The 12,729-nt window shown below is 39.1% G+C and overlaps 1 protein-coding gene across 1 annotated transcript in view; it reads right to left on the bottom strand.

The window, feature by feature from the left end:
• Positions 1-1,655: 1,655 nt before the first annotated feature.
• The window catches only part of LOC149300806 (juxtaposed with another zinc finger protein 1-like), a 117,831-nt gene continuing 106,757 nt past the window's right edge, over positions 1,656-12,729 (bottom strand). The window contains exon 5 of the mRNA XM_089484929.1: positions 1,656-1,832. Within this exon, the coding sequence (XP_089341055.1) occupies positions 1,656-1,832 (177 nt within the window). The remainder of the gene's footprint in view (positions 1,833-12,729) is intronic.

The raw sequence follows: 12,729 nt of genomic DNA, 5'->3' as shown, positions 1-12,729 counted from the left end.
CCCTTTAATATGCCATGATGCTGGCAAACTTGTAACCTTTGTTGGACTCCAGAGTCCATTAGTTTTAACTCTTGCTGGAGTCATTGGTTCAGTTCATCCCTGTGATTGCAGGGGAGATTTTAGGTTGTGGTATAAAAGGGTGTGTTGTGTTACTGTGTGATGAATAGGAAATACAATGCAGGGGCTCGACCAGCTTCTTCCTACCAAAGGCTTCACTTTCATTCAAAAATGCTTTAAACGGTAAAAAGCTAAAATTTTAACTACACATGTATACACCTTACCATAAGAAAAAGGTTATGTACGGTAAGGTGTGCTCAGTTTGGCACTGAATAACAAACATGGCCTCCAGATTTCATTGATTAAAATACCAAGTATGGTACAGTTCACATTGAAATTTTGGTCGAAACCTGCAAGGATGCATAAAGTCAGAAAACCTTATTTTGTAGCGTATTCGGGGGGGGCAGGTAAAAAAAAAAAAGAGAAAATACCTAGCGACCTGGTCCACAAATAAAAAAAAGTTTGCTGTAACCCATTACTAGACCTTGTTCTGTAAATCAGTAACCAGTTGTAACACTGAAGTTATTTTTTTTTGTCTTTTTTTTTCTGTTTTTGCTAGTTGCAGACAAGAATTGTAGCACTTTAAGCTGGTAACAAAAATAGTATAAGCAAGATAATAGGAAATACGGCAAGCACAACCTTTTATATGTATGTTATTTAAGTATGAAAATATTTTTTTTTTCTTATATGTTAAAACAATCTTATTTATAGTTCCATTACCTACGCAACTGCTACCAAACATACTAAGTTTATTAAGTAAGGCAGGTTAACGAGTCTGAAAGTGGTGGTAATTTGGTATTAAATGCACATTATGTTCCTTTCATCAGTGGACTCTCACAACGAAGGAGATTAATGTGCTACGAAACGGTCAGTGACAACAAGGCCTGGATTTCTCAAAGGTGCTAAGGCTCCACACTCCCAGTCACACACGCTTGCACGATCGATATAGAAAAGGCTGAACTCGAGCAAATGAACGTCACGGCCCTTGCGCTGCTTAGTCTTACCAGCTAGTGAAGCTCAGCAGACGTCTCTCTCATAATAAGGCGGTCTTAGGCCACCTTAAAGAGCTCGTGCCCAGATATCCATGCCAGGATTGCTTCCCATTCACGAAATATCACAACTAAGTAATACATCCATTCAACCTAATTTACTATAATACCTTCTGAGTGCCGGGGGGGGGGGCTGGGTGTGACCGCTCAACCGTTTTGCCCTCTCTTGCTCGGTACTGTAAGGGTTAATAATGTCTGTTGTGGGGACAAGGCAACAATTGTTTCCCCCCTTACAAAGCGTACGCCTTGTCTTTAATGTTTTGTTTTGTTTTTAGCACCTTCTCAAAAATCTAATGGGTATGGTGATCAGAAATGTGCAAATGTACAAAAGAATGACTTATATGAACAGACACCATTCCAAAGAACCGGAATTCTTTGATTAAAGCATGCACTGAAACTCGGGTTTCGTAGGACTTGAGTGCTTCCCCTGAAATACAACAGAAATTCTTTTTTTTTTCTTTACAAAAAAAAAATAAAATCAAAAAAGAAGGGTGGCTGTTTTCAAAATCAGCTTCTGCTGGTGAGGTTTTCTTGGCACAGCTTCAGCTTTTATTGCTGCATCTTCCTGATAATCTCAGCGGAGACAGGAGGATGGAAATTGATTGTGTGGTGCCGGAGACCCTGAGCGGTCTTGTAACTCTTTCCACAGCGGCATTTGAAAGGTTTACGGACTCGTATTTGTGTTCTGTGGCCGTTCTTGGCATGGTACTTAATACCGTTTACATTCTGTGGGTGAGAAGAGAAAATACAGATGTTTGTCAGATTCGAGTGAGGATTAACATTATGAGCTTTGAATCGGCCGTGAGACCAATTAACAGTAACATTCTTTACAAAGAACAGGTCCTAGGTGGTCACATCATTACGCAAAATGTTATATGCGGATCTCTTTTCCCAAATAGTACAGTTTTATACACTTAATAAACCCATGTAATGGTGTTTACGTATTAAAATAAACAATACATATCTATTAAAAAGCCGCCTAATAAGTATAATATGGCCAAAAGGTATTTCAGCTTCCCATGCTCAGGATCTACATGATTATGGCCCAATTAATGTATCTACGCCCTAAGTTGCTGATATTTTTGGTTCAGTCTCCTTTTTAAGGGTGGGTGAGAAGGAGAGAGAAAATATTAAGACAGAATGTAAATTTAGATAATGCAGCTGGCTGCTACCTATCACATACCACAAGGTAAACTTTTCATGTAAATATATCACAAAACAACTCTACTTATTGAGAAAAAAACTATAGGTCCTTTCAATAAAATAACTTACTTATGTTCAAAGATGTGATAGTTACAGTTCTTCTTTAGCAAGAAACTTATCAAGACCAGTTTTGAAATTCTGAGTTGGAAAGAGCAGCAGTATTTTAAAAGAAAACGTCATTGGGACAGTGGTGGGATACTATTTATGGAACTTTTATTTTTCTTAGCCTCTCCAGAAGACTCTAAAAACCATGTAAGAAATCCCCCCTCAACTATAACGCAATTAAATGAGCAGAACCAAGCACAATGCTTTCTCATTGAGATTTTGCTGCCTTGTGTCAGCGTTCACAATATCAATGATGTGCAGAAAGTTGGAACATTCTTCTTTTCTTACCCCCTCCTCATTCGGATGCTTTGCTTCCTTTTCCTGCACTTAAAATGGATATGTAACCAAAAAAACAACTGGCATGGAATGGTCTCTGTGTTTTGTGTTGGTTGGAAATACTAAACCCCTTTTTTTCACGATTTTAGTACTAATGACAAACCAAGTTACCAAAAAGATAACCAACTGCTAGAAGAGTGTGCTTGTCTCTACCTGCTATCGAAAAAATGACTTGCAGATAAAGGATAGCATTAAACAGAAGGTATAGCTGTCCTTTTTTAAATATGTGTCATATAGCATAGTCTGCATGTCTTTTGGACATTTTATACCCCAACTGTTATACAACACTACATCTCTAAATGATAGACTTCTACAGCTGGCGTCTCTAGGCATGTTGATAAACAGTCTTGCATTATAATTCAAAAACAGGGGGAAAAAACTTTAAAAAAGTAATTTTTTTTTTTAAAAGTGTAAAAATTATTTCAACTACTTGTGCCTAAGCCAGGTTTATTAGTAAAAAATAAATAAATAAATGGCTGGAATAATGCACACATGGATGCATGAATAGTCATAGCCCTCGTGAAACAGCCTAGGTTCTATGCTCTTTTCAGAAGCTTACTTTTTTTGGGAGGGGGGTAGTTTTTGAATAAGGCTACAGTCTCAACATATATTTAAGGGGTTAAAGGGGTGTTTTTAGCATAACCAATGCTAATTAATACATCCGGTAATCCGTGTCATTGTTCGCATCATAGAAGATCTATGGCCAGCATCTAATCAATATCCTGTCCTGAAGTTCTCCAACTTTAAAAGGGCTGCCTGAACCAATCAAAAGCAACCTGCAACTTCTATCACAGGGTAGAGATAAGTGAATAGGCAAGAGCAATCATGCCAGTCCTGAGAACTGAAAGCTAACATACGTTTATCCACGTTACACACATAAGGTGGGCATACACATATATTACTTGTTTAAATCTTGCATAGGTTTGCTCAGAAACCTAGAATTTGACGGCAGACGAGAACCATGTGGCCAATGTAGTCTGCCTGTTTTATTCAATGCACAGAACTGCAAAATGTAAAAAATACATATGCCTTCTCTAGCAGGGACGCCGTTCCACAGCCTACGTAACCCTAAAGCTAAGTAGGGGGTTAACCAACAACCCATTTTTTTAAGCATCATCACACAATCAAGCCACTATTACAACCCCCTTTCTCCTTTTTAGAGGAGAACTTAATTGTTTTTGAGTCAGAGGCCACAATTGATAAGAGCCGTAAAATAATTGAGCTGAGCAATCATTGCATCTGGGCAGACTTAACAAGCGAGTGGCATTTATGATCTGCAGAGTTTATTGCACATAATGTCACATTAGCAGAACGTTTTGTCCTTTTTATATAACTATGCGATGATTTTTATTTGTTTGTTTCTGGTTGTGAAAGGGTACTTGTTCACACATCATGTGCTGCGCACACCATTCATATAGGAATTTGTCGAGATGCGGCTTAATCATTACCAGTGATGATACCAGTGATGATACAGGATGAACGCAGCCATACGTGTCAGTGCTAAGCCAAAAATTCAAATAATTCATAAAAGCAAGACGACCAGGCTAGACTAGTGCAATATGTTCACTAATGCTGCTGGAGGCATCCTCCTGGCAGGTAGTCAGCCCGGGTATTTATTATACTATGTTGTTATTTCCTAAAACGATATATATCCAAATGGCATACGAAACTACTGACATAAATCTGAAATAAAAGTGTTTAACTTTTGCAGCAAATGTATGGACACGTCACATAAAACAGTAAAACAGAAGTAAATGCAAATAATTCCAAAGTAGAACTGCGTTAATATGAATTTTTAGGAGGCAAAAGCATTTTAGGTTATTAGAAAATCACAATCATATGTGTTACTATTAAAAAGGAAAAATGGCTAAAGGAAAAAAAAATAACACCCATTATTCAGATTTTTACAGTTTTCTTTTTAAAGAAGAAATACTCATGAAGATTTGTCTATGACAAGAAGACCTGGCCCCCCTGTTAACTTTTTGGCCAAGGAATGGAGGAAGGGGTTGAAAATCTCCACGGGGTGTGAAGTCCCACAAGAGGGGACCCACGTTTGTCCCCTCCACTCTGTACACACAGAGCCGGTTCTTGTTAAGTACATTTGGGTTGGTGAGCAGTAAATGGCCTTTACAAAGCGTTTTATTCTAGGGGTGTGGGGTCTTTGGGGACACTTTTCTTTACTAGCTTTTTTGGACATCATGACTTAAGATCCCATTTGGGGCCTTTGTTAACCCCAGAGGATCACGCCTGATGATGTCATAGTAATGTCACCAGGTGGTTCCATCTTTGTTGCTTTCTCTTCCCATTCTGATCACTTTGCATGCTGATAGCACATATGTGGTCGGATGCAGGGAGACCTACACAGGGACCTCAAGGAGAGGGGGATCTTTACAGATACAGTCAAACAGGAAAGTCTGCAGCAATTCTGGCATGTTACTGGTTATTCGGAAGAGCTCTCTATTTTAGGTAGTCATTTGAGACTTGCCTCTCACCACATGTGCTGATTGTTTTATTGTTCTGTCCTTGTTAAGCCATTTGCCCATATCCTTGCTTTAATCACATGGTCCTCTGACTCATAAACATCCGGAGACTTCATTGTTCTTTCTCTGGCCTGCTGTCTGAGTGACTGGCTTGGTCTAGCTCCACCAGAGAAAAAGCAGAACGAGCCAGATCTGGGCCACAACTGGCTTAAGTCCTTTTTCCCCACACTGGCGGTGGGTCCTTGCGATGCCCTTGACTGGGTATAAGAAGGAAGATTCCTGTCTAACCCACTGAACATCTGAGCCCAGTAGGACTCAAAAGTATAAAAATCGGTGCAACATATTAAACGTTCGTCATTTTCCCGTGGCTTATAAGAACTCCTGCAACAGTGTCCAAATTAAACATCATAAGGGAAAGTCTAGAAACTCGGATGTGGTAATAAATAAACAGAGGTATATGAGTGAGTCTTTGTGGGTCATGTTGCCAATGGAAGCCACACCTGTGGAGAAGGGGTGAAAATGAATTATGACTAAAGACAAGATTTAGTTCAGCCCTAATAAAAGCCATAGAGCATGCAAGTAACAGGCAGGGGGTAAGCACAGTCAAGGTGAGGCCGGATCTATGTGAGTAACAGAGAAATAAATTCCCTCGCTGTAATTAATTGCTACCTCTTTTTTCCACTGTGCTAACATCAACTTTTAATGTTCGCCAAGGTGTGAAGGTACCAAACAGGGATAAAACACTGGAAATCCCGAATGATGGTTTTACTCCTCTGGACTGGTACATTGAAAATTTCATGGTAGGATTAAAGTTCCCCTAATGTCAATCAGCCATAAAAAAAGTTTCTTTTTTTCCATATTGAATAGAATAGTAAATTCATAATTCAATGATGGCTAAAGAGCTGGGTATAAAGAATATAAGTACACACATGCATAGAAGAAAAAGTGAGATAACTAGATCCAGTTAAAACTAAACACGAAGAATTAATTCATGGAAGACCTAATTCATAAAGCATACCTCCTCAAATTATAACCATAATTGCCGGACCGTGGCAACAGTGTGAATGGCACACCTAAGAATCGTCTCTGCCTCAATGGGAACCACAAAATACAGAGGGTAGAGGTATTGCTTTAACCCCTTAATGACAATTGCCGGTCCTGGCACGGCACGGAAAAGCATGTGCTTTATGACAATTGACGTGCCAGGACCGGCACGTCTTTAAACGGGTGCAGAAAGCGATCTACTATCGCTTTCTGCACCCAAAAAGCGTTGCTGAATGCCTCGACCTCGAGGCATTCAGCAACGCCGCGATCGGCACGAAGGGGCCATCTCTGGCCCCTCCACGGGGCGTCAACATCCGCCATACTTTGTATGGCGGCGGACGCCCGTTTTAAAAGCGTTTAGGAGGCGATCGACGATCGCCTCCTAAACTTAAATGGTGTCGCTGGAATGCCTCGATCAGGAGGCATCCAGCGACACCAAACACTAACCTTTTGATGGGCTGTGACCGCTCCGGAGAGCGGTCACAGCCGCAGCTGCCGGCAATCTTCGCCATCAAGGAAGATGGCCGCCGTCCTATAACAGGAACCACAAATTTTAAAAGTTCGCTAGATGGTCCAGACCATCTAGAGAACTTTGGCTCCACTTGCAGGTTGAATACAGGTACTGCATTCACCATGCAAGTCAATGGAGCCCAGCTTTCTAATCACAGTGTGATTAGTAAAAATAAATTAAAAAATAAAATAAAATTAATAATAAAAAAATAGTAAAAAACAGTAAAATGTAAAAATCATTTCCCACTGATGTCACTATCAGGGGAACCTCCAAGTTGAAAAAAAATGTTACATTTTTTTTTTTTAAAAATAATAAAAAAAATAAATATATATATATAAAAAATATATTTTTGTGAGCAAGTCCTAAAATTAGCATATTAGCTTAAAACAATTCTCGCATGGAAAGAGTTAAAATACTGGCATATTAAATGCCCGTGGGGTGTCTACTTTTAAAAAATGTATGATTTGATGGGGTAAATTGAATGGGCCAGGTTCAACAACGTCCCAATTAACACGGGGGGAAGGATGGCCACACATCTAATTTCCAATTAGAAAAATGCACACGTACCAAATGTGGCCTTTTAGTTCCCCCAAAAAATGACACACCCATGCATGTGGGGTATCACTGCACTCAGGAGATGTTGCTGAACACATTATGGGGTGTCGTGTGACAGCGGCATATACCAGGAGCTGTAAATTCATACATAAAGAAGGTGTGTGTGGGAAAAATACACACACAAAAATATTACTGCAAACTTTGAAAAAATGCTGGTGGTAAAATATGTGCATGCAAAGAGTTAAAATACCAGCATTTAAAATACCCTGTGGTGTCTAGTTTTGAAAAATATATGGTTTTGTTGGGCACACTGAAATGGCCTGGCTCAAAGATGTACCAAATAGGGCATGGGCAGTGGATCCCCAAATGCCAAAGTTCAACATTGAAAAATGCGCATGCCCCAAATGTGGCCCTTTTGCCCCCAAACAGCCAGGCAAAATCATTCATGTGGGGTATCGCTGTACTCAGGAGATGTTGCTGAACACATATTGGGGTGTTTTGTGATAGTGACATATACGAGAACATTTTAATTCATACCTGAATTAAAATGTGTGTGGAAAACCAAATGCAAAAAAATGACTACCACAAAGTTTGACAAAGACTGGTGGTAGATATGGTGCATGGAAAGAGTTAAAATACTAGCATTTGAAATACCCTGGGGTGTCTAGTTTTCAAAAATATATGGGTTTATTGGGCACACTGAAATGGCTCGGCTCAAAGATGTACCAAATAGGGCATGGGCAGTGGATCCCCAAATGCCAAAGTTCAACATTGAAAAATGCGCATGCCCCAAATGTGGCCCTTTTGCCCCCAAACAGCCAGGCAAAATCATTCATGTGGGGTATCGCTGCGCTCAGGAGATGTTGCTGAACACATATTGGGGTGTTTTGTGATAGTGACATAAACTAGAACATTTTAATTCATACCTGAAGTAAAATGTGTATGACAAAACAAATGCAAAAAAATGACTACCATAAAGTTTGACAAAGACTGGTGGTAGATATGGTGCATGGAAAGAGTTAAAATACTAGCATTTGGAATACCCTGGGCTGTCTAGTTTTCAAAAATATATGACTTGATGGGGTAAATTGCATTGGCCGGGTTCAAAGATACCCGAAATGGCACATGGGGGGAAGAATTACCAGATTTGGAAAAAATGGCTTTGAAATAGCAAAACGCTACCTGTACTTATTGCCCCATAATGGGAAGAAAAAAGCAAAAAAACATAAAAACATTGGGTATTTCTAAACTCAGGACAAATAGTAGAATCTATTTAGCAGGTTTTTTCATTACCTTTTATAGATGAGTAAAAGATTTTTCAACTAAAAGTTAGAAACAGTCATTTTTTTCTAAATTTTTCACCATATTTTATAATTTTTTTAATAGTAAATAATATGATACAATCAAAACAATGTCATCTAAAGAAAGCCCTTCTTGTCCTGAAAAAAACAATATCTAATGTGTGTGGGTTCAGTAAACGGGAAAGAAGAAAATTACAGCTAAACACAAGCAGCGCAGAAATGTTAAAAAGGCCATTGTCACAAAGGGTACAAAAAGTAAAATCAGCCTTTGTCTCGAAGGGGTTAAAAAAGCAGCTTAATAAACTACATATGACCTGGACAAATGGTACAGAATACAAAATCCCCCTGCTTGAGTGTAATTGAGGGGAAAAACATAAAAAAACAAGATTCCATGATATCATCAATAAATAAGTCCTCTCTAAGATACATGCATATGTGCGCACTCGAAGAATTAAACATTTATTTTTGTTTGTATTATTTTTTGTAGAATTTTGTGCATATATCAGTTTGTTTTTTCTTTATTCAATAAAACACATTCTATTCTCCTTTTGAATTCTGTATCTCCATTTAGCAACAGGCCATTTCCCAGCATTTCTATATCTATAATAACACACATACTTTAAACGTGTAATATTTCTCGACGTTCAGCACTACATTTAAGTTATGTATATATAATCAACATAAATAACTGTAATAACATCTCTTCCTACTCCACATAACATTTTGGACACCTTATTAGTTGACCCATAACAAAGATTAATGAGCCCTTAACACTGACAGCACACTAACCCACATGGGAAATGTTCTTGAAGGTAAAGATATTTCTAGTAGCGTCACTTGCTTTTTAATGTTTTATATCATATAGATATATCAGTGATACAATAAAAAAAAATGGGATACATGATATTATATAAAGTATTAACGAAGAATTCAAAACTCTCACCCAGGGAATCACATGTTCCTCTTAGGTGTTGTTATCTTATGCTATAAATGCCCGGGACCTATCTTTGGAGGAATTATGAATGAATGGAAAAAGATAACCAAACTGTTCGAGACAGGACATGAGTAATTAAACCTAGCTCTTCAAGCTCACTGTCAGACATCTTTAATTCAATGGCTATTGAACTTGCCTCTTTCGCCCTCTTTTCTTGCAGCTCGTGATGATTGGTGGGTATGAGTGTATTGGAGTGACCTACAGCTCTAAAAGTAATACTTGTGGAGCCATATTATGATGTCACCTGCAGCTGGCATTGTGGATAAATTACCAGATAAATTGGTGAATATGATAACATTGCAGATTTTCATTCTGGAAATATCGCAAACTAACTTCATCAGTTTTCAGTGAAGTTTTGCTTGATCACAAAGACTATTTACATGCTGTGAAAAGCTGATTTTTATGGCAATGCCAAAACTGAAATGTAAAAAATTAGTCTAGTGTCTGTAAATTTTTGGCACATCTATCTTTGTAAGAGGGATCCTACAAAACTGTATTGATGGTGTCACTGAGGTCAGGACCTATCCTGTAGGAAACCGTCCCACAATAAGCAAAGTGTTCATCAGAGATGTTTCCCGGCAATGATTTTACCTTTGCCAAGGGTATAGCCAGAGCATATCATGCAAATTCTCTCTGGGTTTACTGTAATCCTTATTGATCAGACAGGATGGGCCGAATGGTTCTTATCTGCCGTCACTTTCTATGTTTCTATGAATACTGCATTGTAATCAACGTATCAGGCCAAGTATGAAACACAGTGATGTGAATGGGAATAGCTGCAGCACCATGTACATTTGATTCTAGGACTGGAAACGTGAATTTAATGCAGGAACTGCAGCCCTGCATACGATAACAGATTATTAACACAGAGTCACAATAAAGATATTATATATATATAGACGGAGAATGGTGATGGAATGCCGTAGTCCATTTGTAAATGCTGGGGTTTGCCTTCACTGGCCTATCCTATGTGAATCAGGAATGTCTATGACTGTCATAATAAAAATAAATAAATTCATAATACTAATACAAGTGACAGTGATACGTGTGTGTGTGTGGTTGTGTGTGTGTGTTTCACTGATGCATTTCTATGGTGATTACAGAAACAGCGTCGAGCCGCTACAGCTCAACTCCTGGCAGACGGCACCTCCATGTGCCTAATGGTTTCTCCCTTAATGGCAGGATTCAGGGCATCAGGAACATTCCACAGAGTATGGGAGGGGACTGCTTGATTTAAGCATGAAGAAACGGTCATATTGCATTTACACTTTGACATGACCATTCCTTTTAGATTTTTCCTGGCACTACACAATCTGAAATATTTGGTGGGCAGAGGCATGTCGTTCCAAATGGCAGAGGCATTAATATAATTTATGCCAGAAAAAAAAGCCGGAATATTGTATCTGGCATCTGACAAGATATTTCACATGAAAGCCTTGGGGGAGAGAAAAAAGCGGGGAGGGGCACCTTCTATTTATTCCAGTCTCGGAATCATTACTTTTTATTTGCTTCTTGCTCTATGTTCCCGTGGGTCATTAATTTCATTCCCTTTTGACTTAGTGGCGTGCAAGATATCCTTGAGACAGTCCTTGCACATTTGAGATGAAGGTGGTGTGATAGGAAAAGCAGGCAGGAACAGTGCGCTTATTTGGGCAATAAAAGGCCGGCTGGCAATCAAACAGAGAACAGACAGGATGTAGCAAATTACAGGCCTCCGCTGGTCGCTTTTCTCTTCTAAAGAAACTCTCAGTGGTGCAGTGATGCCCCCTGGGATAATGGACCCTTCTTGCAATCACAATGGCTTGTTTGCTTCCTGAGTTAAGATATTGCAGCTTTTACAATACACCCTCCCACTGACAACACTTTACTCATAAACAAGCCCTATTCTTCTGGAGATCTTAAACTCCAGAATGTCTATAGGGCTCGTAGGCTCTTAAATAGGAAAAGCTCCCCCAGAATCATCGATTGTGGCATAATTAGCCCTATAGAGCAGAGTGCCCGGGTGTGCCATGTGATACCCGGCTAACACTCATTTATTGTATCTGCCTGCACTATAAATATGTTCACACTATTAACAGGTTTCTGCGGACAGAAATAAACACGGTGCAAGACACAAGTGTTAGTGAGAGAGTCAAGAGACTGCAAGCGGCTTATACACATACAGCGGCTCTGCCGGCGGAGGGGCTCAGGGAAAAGTTTTAATTGCAGCTTTAATGTGCTTTTATTTGCAAGCTCTTTCTTCTACACATTATATATATTGTATATTAAATATACAATTTCGCTCTAGGTAAAAGAGGGACAACTGCAAACGTTGTCCTAGCAGAAAAAACAAATGGCGCCTTTTACAATGTCAAGTAAAACCAATAGCCCATTCCCAGCACAAAAAAAGTATTTCATTAAATTAGAAGCGAGATTAATAATCGTAGAAGAATAATCCTGAAATCCAGACAAATATACACTAGTATGAAAAGACTATGTTTAAGGGGCATGTGGCTGAACCAGGAAGGGACTGCATTGCCATATTTTCAAGTGCCGCCGGATTGTTATTACGCATGGCAGCTATAGTAAGGTACATGCTAAAGTCTGTTATATTACTGTTACTTAGTGATATATTCATTTGCTGTTTACTACCCAGTGCAAACGCAGTGGTACTGCTATTATATCATGTAGTTGCCCACAGACTCATGAAAGTATTATGATCTGCCTCCAGTGGCGCTCTTTTACTGCCAGAACAGCAGCCGTAGAACCCCTTCATTCAAGGTAAGGAGACATATATCGGTCTGTGGTGCTGCTCCAATACTTGGATCTTTGCTTATTAGAGCATCTGCAACCCCCTTATAGAATTGCATGTGGTCAGCTAAACTTCCTTTTCTGGAATGAGGCATAGAAGCCAGCAAAACTCCCTACACCCCTTGCATTCAGTGTTCTTGATAGTCTATTTGGTAGAGCTGTTGCCCTGATGCCCTTCTCAGTTTATGTTGAAAGTACAGGTCCTTTATTTACAATAGATTGTGGTTACCTGCTTTGTTTTTGGGGTAAAGGTTTCTCCTAAATTAAGACTTATATAGACCTATTTATATTCTGTGATAGTCAC

The sequence above is a fragment of the Sceloporus occidentalis genome, unplaced genomic scaffold, assembly GCF_023333645.1.
Source record: "Sceloporus occidentalis isolate IW3139 unplaced genomic scaffold, rSceOcc1.0.p SCAF_23, whole genome shotgun sequence".
Lineage (NCBI taxonomy): Eukaryota > Metazoa > Chordata > Lepidosauria > Squamata > Phrynosomatidae > Sceloporus > Sceloporus occidentalis.
This window is presented reverse-complemented; position numbering and strand designations above follow the sequence as displayed.